The sequence below is a fragment of the Columba livia genome, chromosome 1 (genome assembly GCF_036013475.1).
Source record: "Columba livia isolate bColLiv1 breed racing homer chromosome 1, bColLiv1.pat.W.v2, whole genome shotgun sequence".
Taxonomy (NCBI): domain Eukaryota; kingdom Metazoa; phylum Chordata; class Aves; order Columbiformes; family Columbidae; genus Columba; species Columba livia.
Window position 1 is genome coordinate 93,383,218 of NC_088602.1, and position 17,927 is coordinate 93,401,144.

Consider the following 17,927-nt stretch of genomic DNA (forward strand, 5'->3'; position numbering starts at 1 on the left):
ATAGTAAAGTTAGGGACAGCTATTTCATATAGCTGTTAGGCAGTGTTGCAAGGCTAGCATTTCGCAGATTGATTATATATATATTCCTGCTAGATAGGGTTTTCTTATGTGCTACATATGGATTTAAGTAACTGGAAGAGTTGCTATCTGATATCTTCACTGGGATTAAATACTTCAAAATATGTTCACACTTCAGCTGTTAGATTTTTGCTCTTTAGTGTCCCAGCCTTGTTTGTTTTCTTTCTCTTCAGATAATGCTTATGATCCAGATGTGAGCGCTAAACAGATATGGATAGACAAAACGGTGATAAACGACAATATATGCTTGACATTCACTGATAATGGAAATGGAATGAACTCAGAGAAGCTGCACAAAATGCTAAGGTGGATAATCTCTTTTGCATTATTTTTCTTGTAAAAAAATCCAGCTTCTAGTTCTGTTATTGCTCAGCTGCTTCATGTTTTTCTCATATGTAATCCACTAATTTTGTTCATAAATCTAACATTTCTGAAGGTGAGCAGTTGTCCAAGTGAGACTCCAGAATAGACAGATAATCATAAAACATCTACACAACTTTGTCAGTTTATCTCATGGTTTCCTTCTATCCTTCCTGTCAACCTTCCCATTTAACTTTCTGTGCAGTGGCTGTGCTGTGTAAACTCTCTGTAGTGCCCTTTAGTGGATCTAAGGACAATTTAGTGTGTGTTGTGTTTTTTTAATTCAAGATTAGCAAGCAAGACAAGAAGGGAGATTTAGTTCAAACCTTTTGGAGTACTGAAAATAGAAGGTATTGTGGAAAACATAAGGGAATGCTAACTATATTTGTGTCGTTTGTGTCTTTGTCTTTAAATATTCTATAGGGTTTGAACTGATCTTCTCTGCAACTTTCGTTTCTACAGTTAGCAAAGAGGTTGCTGTTCAGTTGCTCTGTTAGTATGAAAAATTGCTCTACCTGCAGATAAATCCCTGGGTTTAAACTTGAGCAAGTTTGAATTCAAACTATTATTTTTCTTTTGCTGTTAGATTCTGTAATTAATAGCTTGCTTGCTAAATTCTGTGTTCCATATACAGCTACTTGTTTTGCCTTAAATGTAATGTGTAGTTACTAAAGGAAAACTTGTAGATCAAGTGGAGGGGTGTGATTTTAGCAGTCGTCCCATTGCACTCAGTAAGGTGAAGGCAGAGTTAACTTCTGAATACTCTATGTGGTATCCAGGAGTAATGACAATTACTTGAGAGGTTCAATTAAGTTGCAAATTTACTTAAAACTCAGTGGAATTACAGCATATAGTGGCTTGGCAAAAGTTTGTAACTGTATCATAAAACTTAGCACGATTTCAACAACAAAACTCACAATGATACTACTCTTGTGTGCCCAGAATAAAGTTAGGAAGAGAGAAAGGAAGTGAATACACAGACTGAGATATCAGAAGAAAGGTGAGATTTCACCACTCCAGTGGTCTGTTGATCTAACAACGATCTCTGTAGTTCTCTTGGTGGTGGGTGTGATGAAACTTCATGCCAGTGTCCCAAGTGAGAAGTTTTTTTTATACTTCAGTTCATTTGCATGTGCCATAGGAGAAGGCAGCTTATCTCCTCTCTCTGCTTGCTTCTCATGCTAATCAAGGAGATTGTTCCAGATTGTTCCAGTTGGTTCGTCCTCTAGGGGTAGCTGGTGATTTCGTTATTTCAGCAGTGATATCTGAATGACCCTGCCTTTGTTCCAGCCCAATTAGTGAGAGCCCAAAGCAGAGATACCATTAATGAGGCCTTTGTTTTGCAAAGAATAGGGAGGCCTCAGGGAAGACATAAGTCCTGTCTTCACAGCACTTATGTATTCCTCACTGCCAGAAGTTGCAAGAAACAGCTCTTTAAGCCATAACGAAGTCCATACCATGTCCATCACAGCAATGTTATACGAGCAACTCCCAGGATTTCCTGAACTGTACATGGTTTAATTGTATAGTAGTCCCTGATCTTTAAAACAAGGGATTAACTCATTGTGCTTAAGTCTATTTTAGTAAGTCTTGCACATGAATCTTTTGGCTTTCAAGTTTTATAGAGCTTTTTACACTCTTCTAATGTTTTCATATATTTCAGCTTTGGTTTCAGTGAGAAATCTGTGATGAATGGCCGTGTTCCAGTGGGACTGTATGGAAATGGGTTTAAATCAGGGTCCATGCGCCTGGGAAAAGATGCAATAGTGTTCACCAAGAATGGAGAAACCATGAGCGTGGGCCTGTTATCTCAGACGTATCTTGAAGTCACAAAAGCGGAACATGTCATGGTTCCTATAGTGACGTTCAACAACCAAGATATCCTTTCAGCAATTTCTGAATGAAAAGTTGTAGGTATATGCAAAACTTGAACAATAATAGCAGTAAAGGAAATCTCCTTGTCTAGTTTTATAGGTACCATAAATAAATTGTAAGATACAAGGAAGGCTATAATTTGTTAAAGCCTCTAATTTGTGGAAGCTTTGAGATGGGGAATGAAAACCTGTGGAGTAGAGGATACTGTTGCAGAAGTTTTCTCATCTTCTGAAAGCTGACTTCATTCCAAGTGACTCTCCTTAACATAACGCTTACGACAGATGAGTGATCCAACAGAATCCAAAAACAGCCTGAAGGCCATCTTAACGCATTCTTTATTTTCTACTGAGAAGAAATTACTGGAAGAGCTGGATGCTATAATGGGGAAAAAAGGAACAAGAATTATAATTTGGAACCTTAGAAGGTAAGATGAAGTCTAGTCTCTTATATTAATATTTCTCATCGAGTTGATGATATCTCTTGGTGTATGCAAACATACGAGGATTTTTTGGTAGAGTAATTCCAAGAGAATATGGGCAGTTAGCTCTAACTGGGAAACTAGAGTCAAAACTTGCATGATTGAAGGGATGCAATTTAAATGAGAAGGTTGCTAATATCTCAAATAAAAACAGATAGAATGAAAATGTAAAGGACTTAATGTTTTCCTTTGATAAGATACTGTTGCTTTTGCCAGAAGGAAAATTGAAATAGATAAATTATAAGCCTCTTATTTCAGATCTGTGAGATTATGAATGTAAAAATTGAAACAAAAAATATCGGTATGTACAGACAAGTAATACTGGCCTTTTAAAGTTTCAAGTCAACAGTATCCCTCTAGATGGATCTAGACCTGTCTAAACATTTTAAGTTTTAGTCATAAAATAAATAGAAATCCAGTTACAGCTGTGTATATATCTTATCCAGTTGCATCTGTAGGATTGTTCATGGCAGTATAGATTTCCAGCCTTTTCTAGTTTTGACTTGCTTGTTGCCTTTTTTTTTTAAGCAGCTGTTGCTGTAGCAGTGGCAGATGGGTGTCTTCTCTTCCCATCTTCCTTCTCTTTCCTTCACATCTTTGCTGCTGCCTTATTAGCAGTGAAATTGTCTGATGGTCTGTCCAGAAAAGCTATAGCATGCCTTTAACTGTGGTGGCATTAATTGGTTGGAAAGATGTTGTCTTGCGCTATGTTCTTAAATGTTTGCTTACTGTGGTTTTAAATACCTGAAATAAGAAGTTATCCATAGGAAGCGATTTTGAATGGTTAAAGTCCTGTTGATTTGGCAAGAAACCAACTTGTTCTTCAGTTTCTTACCTTTATTGTTGCCCAGCAGAAAAAGTGAGGAAGGGGGGCAGGAAACCATATCTGGATGAGTATAGGTTAAATGTTTCAGGAAAAGTTTCTCAATCAGTTAGAGCAGGTGAAAAGTTTGGGTTTTTTTAATTTGTTTCTTGTGAGAATTGGAGTCCTGAAACACTTTTAGCTTAGGAGATTTTAATACAAGAAAGCTGGAGGTAAAAAATGTTTTACTAATTCTGGTTGTTTCCACCTGCTCTACAAGAAAAACTTCACCTCCTTTGCACTTTAGAAACTAATTTGCATTGCCCAGGTAGATTTTAATTTATTTTTAGATACAAACATTTTTAGAAATGTGCATCACTTCATCATTTCAGCAAAAGAAAATACAGTGAACTCAGCTGACTCGGCAGGAAAACTTTCATGTTCTGAATTTTAGAGTGTATTAATGGGAAGCTGTGGGAAAGAACACTTTAGGGGGGAGTGTTCATGTTGTTTCTAATATGTTGTAACTGATTCTACTAAAAAAAGACCCGTTTCAGTAGTTGAAGACTATTTCTGGAATATTTGTGCCAACTATGATATATCTCAATGTTGTGCAAAGGTACTGCCAGTATACTGCAGGGCATACATCTGCAACTCAATATAGTATATACATCTGATGAGTGGTGCAGTAATAAATTATCGTAATTATTGAGTTGGAAAGCTTTGCCGAGTGTCATTTTTGTAGCATTAAAAATCTTAGGAAGGCAATTTATAGTGTTCAGAAGTTTTGCATTGAGAAGGGATGAGTGTGTCTTGGTCCATCCAGAATTTAAAGCTGATACTGACTGTTTTTATTTTTGAAGTGTGACCTGTTTAGAATTAAGTTAGAGTTCATTAGTGTCTCACTTGCTATCACTTTTCTTGTATTCCTTTGATATCAGAAAGGAACTGGTGAACTTTGTGAATTTTAGCAAATCTGTGAGGAAAACTACCATGGCTCAAAGGAATTCCCATTCTCTTGTATCTTTGTGGTGGACCCAGCAGACATCACAATATCTTTTGTTGTCTGTTTTTTTTTTTCTCATAATTAATATATATTTTAAAATCTTATTTCTTAGAGATAAAAATGAAAAAACAGAGTTTGACTTTGACAAGGATAAATACGATATAAGAATTCCAGAAGACTTAGATGAAACAGGCAAAAGAGGATATAAAAAACAAGAGAGAATGGATCAGATTGTTCCAGAAAGTGACTACTCACTACGAGTATGTATAACATTTCTTAAAATTAATTTGTTGGCTTATTTTGGGAGCTGGAGGGTTTATGTTTTTGTTTTAATATCATTTACTATACTACAGAAGTGTTGGTTGGGGTTGAGAAGAAATGTCAGAATTTGAATGTTAGGGCAATATGTCAACATTGATTTTGAAAATTGAAGGTGGAATGTATTTTGAACTTGTGTAAATATTTTCTGTTTATTTAGAAGAAAATTACTGGGGTTTATGTAGTCTTGCAAATAAACTTGGTTGTTAAATGTAGCCGTCATTATCCGTTTAGGACCAAGAAGGAAATAAAATCAGTATCTTCAGAAATTAAATATGGGTGTATGTGCTTGTCAGTAGAGTAAACGTTCCATTGTAGTCCAGGTATATATGGATCTAGTACTGATACAATGCCCATGTGGATCTTTTAAAACACAGGTATTGGTTGGCAAAGTGTCATTTCTAGTTTTCAAAAAGAGGTAGAGGAATTAAGAAGGAGGAAGCACCTCTGGTTTTTTAATACATGCTTGAAGACAAGGCCTTTCTGTACACTAATTGATAAGACCGTTGTCTCCACTATTGATTCATAAGCTTTGAAGGCTGCTTCTTTTAAGTGCATCTGGAATTACTAGTTGTTCTGGGCACTTCTTGTGGATAATATTCAGAAGTATTATTCAACTAAAGCCTTCAGTTGTTCTAAGACTTTCTGAAGTCCTATATCCACTTCCATTATTAGAAGTTGTAACTATAATGATAAATGAAATACAAATTGAAGATCACGTATCTACACGTTCTTAAGATTGCATACGTATTATCAAGCTATGATAATATGCAGTCCTTTGTTACAAAGTTAACACACTTGCTTTTATTTGTTAGTTTAAAGTTTGTAGTAGAATTTTTAAGCTCTCAGTAGGCGATAAGAAAAGAGAGACTTGTGTATTTGAGAGCTCCTGTAGTGGTAAAACTGCATCTTCAGACACCTAAACACCTGATTAACTTGTCATATTCATAAAAGTTGTTCTTCAGTTGCTATTCATTTAACTTGTGCTATACATATGCTTCTTATACATCCTTGCATTTCCTACTTTTCTGGATTCAAGTTGGAAAAAAGCACATTTCATAAAATCCAATTAGAACTTGAGTTTGTCTTCCTAAACATAATGTGTATTGTAGAATATTTGTATCTTGAGGTTTTGTTTTCTTTTGTTTTGTTTTAATAACAGAAGTTACTTTATGTTTTGTAGGCTTATTGCAGTATTTTGTATCTGAAGCCAACAATGCAGATCATTCTGCGAGGACAAAAAGTGAAAACACAGCTGGTTTCCAAAAGTCTTGCCTTCATTGAACGTGACATATATAGACCAAAATTTTTGAATGTATCCTTTGCTAATATTTACATCATTGCATACTGAATTTAATGATGTGACCTTTTTATGTAAGTTGTCTGGATTCTGCTGGGTATGTTGCAGTTATGCTAGTGATTTTTTTGTTTGTTTGCGTTCATTGGTTTTTGTTTTCTCTAAGGGCATACTGAAGGAATTCCCTCAATATCAAAGAAGGTTCTAGGACCCAGTTTAGAATGAACACTCAGAGTAACTATATTTTTGTGTTACATGAGATTAACCAGATTTTTCCTTAATATCCAGTAAAAGGCTAAAACAGTAAGAATTACTTTTGGATTTAACTGCAGAAACAAAGATCATTATGGAATAATGATGTACCATAAAAACAGACTCATCAAAGCTTATGAAAGAGTTGGCTGTCAGTTAAAGGTAAGACATTAAAGCTCAAAAGTGTTTTAGCACCTTTAGAAATAATTTTCACTCAAACACTGATTTTTTTTAAAAAAGAATACAGATGGAAACTAGAATATTGATGTATCCTTTATGAAAGCACCTTTTTAGTTTGTGCAGTAGTTAAAAATAAAAATTGTATACAATTTAATATAAGGTATGTTTTTGAAACTAAGCTTGATACAGAAAGAACTGAGCATATACTTCCAAATCAAAAGAGGGCTGGAAGAGAGGATTTCTTATTCAGGTGGCTTGTGTCGAGAGTCTCCTTTTGGAGAGGAGTAGTAAGCCAGAAAATTGTTTGTACCTAGTATATATAGCTTGTAATTACCTCTGATAAACTCTTGCAGTATTAGCATAGAAGAGATGTTGTTTTTTCTGATAGATCTTAATTTCTTACAGGCAAACAACATGGGTGTTGGTGTAGTTGGGATTATTGAATGCAATTTTCTAAAACCAACTCATAACAAGCAAGATTTTGACTACACAAATGAATACAGGTAAATGTATATTTTTAGGTAGACTTTGTATTGAATAGTGGTGTTCACTGTGAAGTACTTGACGATAAAGACTTCTTTTTTTCTAAGTTGTAAGAATAAAAGCATATGTTCCTTCATTAAACTGCGTGACTGTTCTGAACAGTAGGGGTGGGATGTTTACATCTACACTGGTCATACTGCATTCATTGTGCAGTCTAGAATATTATACACATCACTTTAAAGTGAGTACCCTTAAAGCGGTTGGTTTCAATTCTGCTTCTCACTGATTGTAAAATAAGCACAGAATAGCTTGGTGAAATGTGGATAGTTGTATGGCATGTAACTAAAATTGTGGTGTGTGAATTCCACACTAAGTTTTTTTTCAAAACATTTTTTGTTTGATCTTTTTTTGGAAGGGCTTTGTGATATTTTTGCCCCCTTCTTCTCAATTTCTTTCCTAAGAGTTGACTTTAATGCCCTCAAATCCTCTGCTACCCAATAGAGCAGTTAAAGTACCTGACAACCTGAAGGCAGCAGTGATTTGGGATGTTGCTTCATTTTGGTTTTTATTTCTAACTCAGGGTTGCCACTTTTTCACGTTTCTGCATGCATCCCACCAGTCAGTATCTAGTGTGGTATTTCCTATAGTTAAATGATGAACCAGATTGGAAGCCTAGTCTGACTTAAAACTTTGGAGGTAATAATTGTTTTTAAGCCAGGTGAATTTTCTAGTCTGTTTACACTGCTCTGCTGTGAATCAGTTGTGCTGGCATTGGGGAAGAAGGAACATGATGAAAGAAAGGCTACAGCAGCTGGGTGGCATTCAGGGATTGCTTCTTCCAAGCTCAGGATCAGAGCATCCCCACACGCGGGAAGTCAAGGAAGGGAGCCAGGAGGCCTGCGTGGTTGAATAGGGATCTGTTGGGTATGCTCAAGCAGAAGAGGAGAGTTTAGAGGTCATGGAAGCAGGGGCTGGCCACTTGGGAGGAATATAAGGCTGCTGTTGGAGGATGTAGGAAGGCAGCTAGGATAGCCAAGGCCTCCTTAGAATTAAACCTGATGAAAGGGATCAAGGACAGCAAAAAGAGCTTTTTCAAATACATAGCAGATAAAACTAACACCAGAGGCAATGTAGGCCCACTGATGAATGGGGTGGGTGCCCTGGTGACAGAAGATACAGAGAAGGCAGAATTACTGAATGCTTTCTTTGTCTCTGTCTACTCTGCCGGAGGCTGTCCTGGGGAGCCCTGTACCCCTGAGACCCCGGATGAAGCCAGGTCAATGGAGGAGTTTGCTTTAGTCCATGAGGACTGGGTTAGGGAGCAATTAAGTAGTCTGGACATCCATAAATCCATGGGTCCAGATGAGATGCACCTGTGGGTGCTGAGGGAGCTGGCTGAAGTCATTGCTAGACTGCTCTCCATCATCTTCGCCAAGTCTTGGGAAATGGGAGAGGTGCCTGAGGATTGGAGGAAAGCAAATGTCACTCCAGTCTTCAAAAAGGGGCAAGAAAGAGGACCCGGGTAATTATAGACTGGTCAGCCTCACCTCTGTCCCTGGGAAAGTAATGGAACAGCTTGTCCTTGGTGCCATCTCAAGGCATATCAAGGATAAGAGGGTTATTAGGGGCAGTCAGCATGGTTTTACTAAGGGTAAGACCAACCTCATAGCCTTTTATGAGAATGTAACAAGGTGGATGGATGATGGCAGAGCGGTGGATGTGGTCTACCTTGACTTCAGTAAAGCCTTTGACACAGTCTCCCACAGCATCCTCACAGCTAAGTTGAGGAGGTGTGATCTAGACAATAGACTAGTGAGGTGGGTTGCAAACTGGCTTAAGGAGAAAAGCCAGAGAGTGGTAGTCAATGGTGCAGAGTCTAGTTGGAGGCCAGTATCTAGTGGAGTGCCTCAGGGGTCAGTACTGGGGCCAATATTATTCAATATATTCATTAACGATTTAAACGAGGGACTAGAGTGTACTATCAGCAAGTTTGCTGATGACACTAAGCTGGGAGGAGTGGCTGACACGCCAGAAGGCTGTGCTGCCATCCAGCGGGACCTGGACAGGCTGGAGAGTTGGGCGGGGAATAACCTGATGAAATTTAACAAGGGGAAGTGTAGAGTCCTGCATCTGGGCAGGAACAACCCCAGGTTCCAGTATAGGCTGGGGAATGACCTATTAGAAAGCAGTGTAGGGGAAAGGGACCTGGGGGTCCTGGTGGACAACAGGATGACCATGAGCCAGCACTGGCCAGGAAGGCCAATGGCATCCTGGGGTGTATTAGAAGGGGGGTGGCTAGTAGATCGAGAGAGGTCCTCCTTCCCCTCTACTCTGCCCTGGTGAGACCTCATCTGGAGTATTGTGTCCAGTTCTGGGCCGCTCAGTTCAAGAAGGACAGGGAACTGCTGGAGAGAGTCCAGCGTAGAGCAACAAATATTATTAAGGGAGTGGAGCATCTCCCTTATGAGGAAAGGCTGAGGGAGCTGGGGCTCTTTAGTTTAGATAAGAGGAGGCTAAGGGGGGACCTTATTAATGTCTATAAGTATATAAAAGGTGAGTGCCATGAGGATGGAGCCAGGCTCTTCTCGGTGGCAAACAATGATAGGACAAGGGGTAATGGGATCAAGCTGGAACACAAGAGGTTCCACTTAAATTTGAGGAGAAACTTCTTCTCAGTGAGGGTGACGGAGCACTGGAACAGGCTGCCCAGGGAGGTTGTGGAGTCTCCTTCTCTGGAGACATTCAAAACCCGCCTGGACACATTCCTGTGTAAACTCGTCTAGGCGTTCCTGCTCCAGCAGGGGGATTGGACTAGATGATCTTCTGAGGTCCCTTCCAATCCCAAACATACTGTGATTCTGTGATGAGTTACTGAAGCAGTTTTCAGGCTGAGGTGTAAAAAGTGTCCAGGGAAAGTTTCCTGAATACAAGCCCTGAGAATTGTTCCACTCTGTATTACTTTATTTCCTTTCATTATGAAAAACCTATTTTCTGTTTTCTGTGCTGCTTCTTCTTAAGGGGTATTAAGAGCAGCCACCTCTTCCAGCAGCTGTGTCCCAGGACTTCCTCCTGCCTGGCCATTGGAGCCCAGCCCAGGGACCTGGGGTCTCTGCCCAGGCTGAGGGACATGACTGACACTCTCTTGTGTGCAGGTTCAGCCAGTAGTGAAGCTGAGCTCATGTCCCAGGACACACACCCCGAGGATGCTGACGTGGCTGGTTACATGGACTGCCAGAACAAGGTGCACAGGACACACATAAAGTGTAGATAGCCACGTCCCCCTCCTCCTCTTCAGCTGGTAGAGATAGAAGCTCCCTAGCAAAGGCACATGTGACACTCCAGGTTCACAAGCACACATATGTTTGTGGATACCCTGAGTACTGGCACATCCCCTCTGTTCTCCTGGTACCCCTGCCTGGTCCCAGGCCCTCTTAGCTGCTTCACAGGTCACCTACATGCTAGGTAGTGCAGATTCAGTGTTCATTAGCAAACATGGGCGCACTCACTCATACCACAGACACTTTGCATTTGCAAGTCCTTCTGGCTATACCAGCACAAACCCTGCCTGATACCCCTGCCCGGACCTGGGGCCTCCTATTCACTGCTGAGTCCAGTTAGGAGTTTGCTGACAAATACACATGCATGTTCCATGCACATTAGGACACGGGGATTGGGAAAGATGCAGACGCATTTCTCCCCACCAGCAGGCACATGGGCTGTGATTCACAGTCTTGCTCCAGCTGCCAGCACTGAGCCCCTCACTCATGCTTGTCCACCCCAGGAGCTGTTCTTTTGGGGGGACACACTGTTCCTGCCTCAGTGGGTGGCAGCTGAGACCACGCATTCTGTTTTGGCTCTAGGGCTGTCACTAAATCCACTTGTGCACACACAGCTCTCACCAGTAGCTGAGACTTAGTCTTTGCTGTACACGTATGTGCTGGGTAGAGAATGAGATTATGTAGACAGTTAAGAAAATGTTAAATAAGAAGATAGGACAGACTCTGGTGATCAGAGTCAGGGCTCAGCCAGACAACTGTGCTCACCGAACCTGTTTTACATGAAACCAGCAGCTTTTTACCCTCTTCTATCTATGCCTCTATTTGTTCCTCCCCACTCCTGCTTCCCCATGCACATTGCTGCATCAGTGGGTGTAGTTCTACTGACCCTTCTCCAAACATTCTGGACCTTCAAGTTTGCATCCTTATCAGTTGCAAAATCCCTGTTTGTCTGTAATTTTTTGGTAGTCCATCAATTAGTGTGACTGACCAGGTTTGTTTCTGGTTCTTTTCTTTGTTAATGCTATTTAGTCAAGTTTTATGACTCTGTGTTTATCTTCTTCCCTTTCTTTATCTTAACAACAAAAAAAAAAAAAAAAAAAAAAAAAAAAACAAACAAACATTCTCACACTCCACATATCCATAACAGTGTGACTGACCAGGTTTATTCTTATCACTGCCTCCCTTGTCAGGTTTGTCTGTGTTGTTGTTTTTGGCTCCTTTGTGCACTTAGAGGGAAAGTGCTTGCCCTTTTATGTGCCCTAACACTTGCTTTCAATGTGGACTTAGAAATTCAGGGTATTGACTTGCAAACATAGTTGGGGTGAACTTTGGCAGGAGAAGTCATTACCTTTTCCAAGGTGCATGCTTTGCCCATTAACCAGCTGTGGTTCGGCTTCCACTGGCAACCTGCTCTGTTCACAGAGCCTTTCCTGTATTGCTGATTTATATGCAGCTCTGCAGATAAAGATAACACAGAAACCACACCAGAATGCTGTAATAAACAGAGCTGTTAATTGCAGCAATTGAGAGGTTATAGCAAGATAAATCTGGTCATTCCTGCTGTTGAAACAGCAGTCTTCTGGAGGAGGAGCAGCAACAAGGCTGATAGCTGCTACAGCCACTACAGTTCAGTCTCCTTGTATCTTTTAAACAGCACCCACAGTTTGTGCTGATCTGTGCAGTGGTGTTGTGAACTTTAAGCAGTTCTCGTGTTTCTACCACCACTGTGCCAGCAGAGCCATTAATGAGAACACATGGTAAAGCAGATCAGGAAAATCAGTCAAACTGGAAAATAGCTCTTGTGTTAGGTTTTTCAATACAAATGTTCTGTGAACCATTTCCTCTGCGGTGGCACTAACAGTTCTCTTGGCAGATGGGGAGGAACTGGGAATGCCGCAGGATAGTCATTTGTGTTGACCAAGGTTTGCACTATGTTCCCACAGGCTGGCACAGTGAGCATTGAATGCTTTTTACTTGTTTCTTTTTTAAAAGTACTTGTAGTGTGGGCATCACAAGACTACACATAAAAGATCTGTTACAAAGGTTTTTCTGCGAAGACTGCTACAGGTTTTCAAAAGGTAGTGATCCAGCCCAAAACAAACATAAAGCTGATGTTGTAATTTCATTATTAGTGTAAGCTGACCTGTCCTTCTTCCCTCTCCGGAAGAGAGATGATCCCATACATGCATTGCTGCTCATTTCTGCATGTGTGGTACTTCTTTTTTTGGCACAGAAATTCATTATTTGGGTTCAGAGGTGATCTAGATCAAAACTCTCTTGGTCAGACTAATTCATTGCAGAAACATTTGTTAGTTCAAGGGGTTGGGGGGGTGTAGGTGTTGGAAAAAGCCAGGCAGAGAGGAGCTGACTTTCAGATTCTGGTTACCCAGGCACTTTCCTCAGACATAAATTCAGCATGCTGGCAAGAGACAGTCTTACCTTGACCTCACCTGTGGGGCTTGTTGTTCTTCCACACCACTCCCTTCTGTGTGTGCCAGCTATTGTAGTCATCGAACTGCATGATGAACCCTGACCAGGAAACTAATCCAGCTAAAAATTAACCTAGGGCAAGACTGGCCTGCTCCTTTTAGCGGTGTGTAGACTTTATACTGCATTAAAGTGGTCATATGTTTACAACCTCGATGTAGTATTGTTGTATGTCAACTTAGAGCAGCCGTGAACCTGCAGTTAATGTCAGTACAGAAACATCAGCCAAATACACAGCTGGGTACTGTGTTGACAGAGGTGGGTTTGTATTTGTTTCTTCTGTGACTGAGGCTGAACTGGTTAGGTGGGTAGCCTCAGAGTTTGCACTGTACACTCACAGCGCTTCTGAATTGAGCACTCTTGGTTTCAGTCTTTGTCTGTGCTCCAACTTGTATTTCCAGTAACTTCTTTGCTGACAAACATGACTTCACACAATTCCTAGTTTTTAGGGTTTTCTAAAAGCAAAAAGCTTACTGTTGTGCAAATAGAAATATTAGAGTGGTTCATACATTTATTCTTTCACTGTAGTTTATAAAGTTTCTTTCCATGCTAGGATTTGATTACTTAAGGTGGTCTTTTAAAAACTTTTCAGACTTACAATAGCAGCATTAGGAGAAAAGCTTAATGATTACTGGAATGAAATGAAAAGGAAGAAGAACGAAGAATATCCATTAGCATTGCCAGTTGAGGAGATACAGTGAGTATCACTTCTAAGTAGAAGGATTTTACATACTGTTATTACTGATTTACACTCAGGCATGAAAATGGACTTTTCATGTGAAAGTTATATTTTTTCCACTACAGAAAACAGCCTGATCAGACATGGGTGCAATGTGATGGGTGTCTGAAATGGCGGAAGCTGCCAGATGGAATAGAGCACTTGCCAGAAAAGTGGTACTGCTCACTGAACCCCGACCCACAATTCCGGTAAAATTAGATTTCAATCAGTATCTAAATACCGCTTTTAGTTTTAATTTTATCACCTGTTATAAGCACAGATATTAAGCTCTTTCTGCCACTTTTTTTTTCCTTTCCTTAACTCAGGGATTGTAATGTGCCAGAAGAACCAGAAGATGATGACTTAATACATCCCACATATGAGAAAACTTATAAGAAAAAGTGAGTACTAGAGACTTTTTTACAAGTGTCTCAACACTAGAAATGGAATGTGAAAACTAAATACCCTTTTATTTCACCTATGGTATGATTGCAGCTCTCTGGGAATATATCCAGACAGACAATAATGCCCTGAAATCAAGACTTGGTTGTCGCAGTGAATAGATGAATAGCACTGTTCATTTCTGTTATTAGCATCTTGGCATCACATTCAAATTTATCTCTTGGACTTAATACCTGCTGCCCTCCTAAATCAAAGTTAGGAAAGTTATAATGAAAGGGGCATCTCATTTAATAACTACTGGGAAAAGCAATGCAGCAGTTGCCATTCAAGTACAGCTCTCAGAGGGGTGTTTTTTACAGTAGTAAGTGGCATGAGGATGGTTGGGAGTGTTGGAGAAGCAAGCTACTAGGGCTGTTAGGAGACCTTGTCTAGGTAACTTTTTCAAGGTCCCTGTTGAAGTGTCTGAATATCTCAGTACATTAATTTAAGAATAGGAGGATTCTTAGCTGAGGTGTATGGAAAAAACAGATGAGTAATTTTAACTGGTGTTGCATTCTACAAGTGGGAGTTTGGGGTTTTTTCAATTTTTTAAAATAAATCTTAATCTGAGAGAGAATTTGTTTGAAGTTAAGCTAACTTTAAGCCATACTAGCTTCTGAGTTCATGCAGAAAGAAAACTTTCATTCAATAAACCAGAATTCGTTAGAACTTTACCATATTTAGCTGAGATAAGAAGTATTATGTGCTTTTAGATTTTGTGGTTGGTTTGGTTTTGTAATGAATTAACACTTTGAATCTAAGCCCTCAATAGTTTTTTTTTTTCCTTCCTGCTGTGCAGAGACAGGGAAAAACTGAAGAAGCGACTAGAATACAACTACCAGGTAACTCTTGAAGTTGATGGGAAACTGATTTCAGTAGCTTCTTGCTGGCAACAGTACTATGCACTTTGATCAAATAGGCCAGGATTTGAGTTAGTTTGCTTTAGCTGGTGGCAAACCAGTTGGTTCAACATCCTGTTTTGTTTTGATTGCTGTACAGGTTGTGCTCACTATTAGTAAACCAAAAATCGCCCATCTTTGCTGTCCAATGATTGAAAATACACCATTGCTTTCCATGTGGTACCTAAGAAAGAGTTTGAAGGGACAAAGCTGTCATAAAACAGTACTAGAAAATATGTCAGTCTCTCATACCTGTTTTTATGGCATGACATGTGATTATTGAAAGTGGATTTGTTGTAGCAAGATGTGATGAGGATGTGAAAGTAAAGATGCCCTTGAAACTGAGGCAGGGGGTGGGGATAGACAGACCTGTAGTAACTGTACTGTTGCAAGGAGACACTCAAATTCAAATTAAATGCAGATGCAAATCAATAAAGTTGGGTGATGAGAATGTGTAAATTGGAACTCAGAACCACATTTTCTACATGTGATTTAGCTTAACTTGCTTTCAAAGTAAAGTGCTAATCTAAGATCACTGCATGTCTGGAGAAGTTATTTTGCATTTGCTGTTTTAACCTATATACTTCATTGTATTAAGTCTTCCGCCATTACTTTTACCCAAGTACAAAAGTAATTTCTGAAAGTAAAGTATTGTTCATTTGAGACAAACTGATTTAGTTATGAGCAGCTTTAACAGAGGTGGCTGTCCCATACTTCGTGTATGATGGTCAGATTTTCACACAGTGATAAAGCCTGGGAAAAGCTCTTGTCTGAGATTCAACATGGTACTTGAAAATAGCTGTATCTAGAGAAAAACTTGAAAGATCAGAAAGCTTCTTTCTGACAGCAACAAATCTGTGCATGGAGAGGAGCATGCAGGTGGTGTACAGTATTCAAATTACTTTGGGAAATCTGCCAGAAGTCTGTAATTGTGATATCGAACTTGCTGCTTTCTAATAATGTTGTATGTCTTAAACCAACATGAAGAAAACACTTCACACACATCAGTAGAGTTTGGGTGCAGAGTCTCTGTGATCACTGAGTTAAGAAAACTGGGGTTTGCAATGTGGAGTCTACTTAACCTTTCTTGTGGAGTCTACTTAACCTTTCTTGTGGAGTCTACTTAACCTTTCTTGTGGAGTCTACTTAACCTTTCTTATTGCAAAATACTGAGCCTGGGTTCAAGGAGATCGTTGTAGTATGCATAAGAAATGTCAGCCAGAGTTTTAGGTGTTGGCAGATAGCTAGGAGAGCTGCTTAAACCTATTCTGAATAATCTACTAATGTTTGTTTCTCTTCATTCTTAACAAAATTATCTTATAGATCAATAATGAAATGTTTTTAAAAACACCCGTCTCTACAAGTAAAGACTTCAAAGCATTCTCAGTTGTGAGTGGAAAGGAAGCTGTTCCAAGATCACTTTTACCAGAAACATCAAATGCTTCTGTCAAAAGACCTCTGCTTCTTTTAAATAGATCAGTATCTTCACCTCATTCTGATTCTGATAACAGGTTAGTGAACCTGTGCAAAGTATATTCCTATTTCTTTCTAAAATTAATAACTTGTTAATGAAAATGATGGTGTTGAGTGCAGTCCCATCTTCAGGCAATAGCTGCCAAAACTCATGTGTCACTTTTGGGAGTATAGGAAGCAACAAGTGGATTAAAGGTACCGTTGATGTACAAAAGTGAATGCAGCACAAAATACTGTGCACTGGCAAGGAAGGTTGCTTAGTTATTTCTCTGTTTAGGAAAAGACTGTGTCGTGTTAACCACACTCAGCTGTATGTTTTCCTTAAATTCTTTTGGTTAAGGAATGGGCTCAGGGGGAGGTTGCTGCAAATACTGAATCTGAGTCAGTTTCAAAATAATGTATGAAAGTAATAATTTAGTGTGCAGATGGCAGCCACTTGTTTTTACAGGAAAGGTGTTTAGTCTGGCAACACATCTTAAAATGCTATACGAGACATCCCATTCTAGTTATTGTGTGGCAAATTTTAATAGTGCGTATAGAAACACTAAACACTGTTTGAAACAAAAGACTTTGCAGTATTTGAGCAGTACAATAATCAGTTTAATATTTTGCTTCTCAGTGTTAAACGGAAGGCACCTAGTTCTGTGACACCTGTGTCTTTAAAGACACCTCGATTAAATGACAGAACGTTCAACAACCATGATGATGATGATGAAGATGTCATTATTTTAGAGGAGAGCAGTACTCCAAAGCCTTCAGCAGATTCTGATGTTCCTGTAGTAAAAACTGAAAGTGTTAATTTGCATCAAGAGGAGAAGCAGCAAGAAAACTGCAGTGTCGGACAAGGTTGCAGTGCAGCTGCTTCAGAATCAAAAAGTGAACAGTTGACCTCAGCGACACAGACAGAGCTCCCGACATTAGTCGTTAAAAAGGAAGAGGTGGAAGATAATACTGAGATTCAGGTTCCCAGGACAGAAATGGAAACTAAACAGCACAACGTTAATGATGCTTCTGAGACATCTGTAAATCTTGAAAACGAACTGAAAAGTCAGCTGCAATTATTAAGCAAAGAAAAAGAAATGTACCAAGCCAAATGTGAAGCATTAACCAAACAAGTAGAAACACTGGAACAGAGGATTTTAGAAATGACTAATAAGTATGTAAAAAAAGAAATGTGCCATCAGTCAACTGAGACAATTCCATTTGAAGAGGAAAACATTCATGGAAGAAGTTTGGCAGAAGTGACCGTTCTCCATGAACAGGCCTTAGAAGAAATAGCAAAACTAAAGGAACAATGCAGTACCCTGCAGAACTTAAAAACTGAATGCAGCAAGTGTGCTGATGGTGAAAATAAAAGTGAGGTAGATGAGATTGCTGAACAACTGGATGATGTTTTCAGGCAACTGGACAAGTGCAGCATCGAGAGAGACAGATATAAAAGTGAGGTATGTTTGTTAAAACAGTAATATTCTTCAAATTAACAATTAAATTATTTTTATTTT

General features: G+C 39.3%; 1 protein-coding gene across 1 annotated transcript in view; it reads left to right on the forward strand.

Annotated features, from left to right (window-relative positions):
• Window positions 1-17,927, forward strand: part of MORC3 (MORC family CW-type zinc finger 3) — a 32,889-nt gene that overhangs the window by 8,237 nt on the left and 6,725 nt on the right. Inside the window, exons 3-15 of the mRNA XM_065067540.1 lie at window positions 252-384; window positions 2,102-2,316; window positions 2,590-2,737; window positions 4,712-4,859; window positions 6,101-6,232; window positions 6,509-6,628; window positions 7,052-7,149; window positions 13,487-13,591; window positions 13,699-13,821; window positions 13,939-14,013; window positions 14,853-14,895; window positions 16,276-16,463; window positions 17,045-17,870. Coding sequence (XP_064923612.1) covers window positions 252-384; window positions 2,102-2,316; window positions 2,590-2,737; window positions 4,712-4,859; window positions 6,101-6,232; window positions 6,509-6,628; window positions 7,052-7,149; window positions 13,487-13,591; window positions 13,699-13,821; window positions 13,939-14,013; window positions 14,853-14,895; window positions 16,276-16,463; window positions 17,045-17,870 — 2,354 coding nt within the window. The remainder of the gene's footprint in view (window positions 1-251; window positions 385-2,101; window positions 2,317-2,589; window positions 2,738-4,711; window positions 4,860-6,100; window positions 6,233-6,508; window positions 6,629-7,051; window positions 7,150-13,486; window positions 13,592-13,698; window positions 13,822-13,938; window positions 14,014-14,852; window positions 14,896-16,275; window positions 16,464-17,044; window positions 17,871-17,927) is intronic.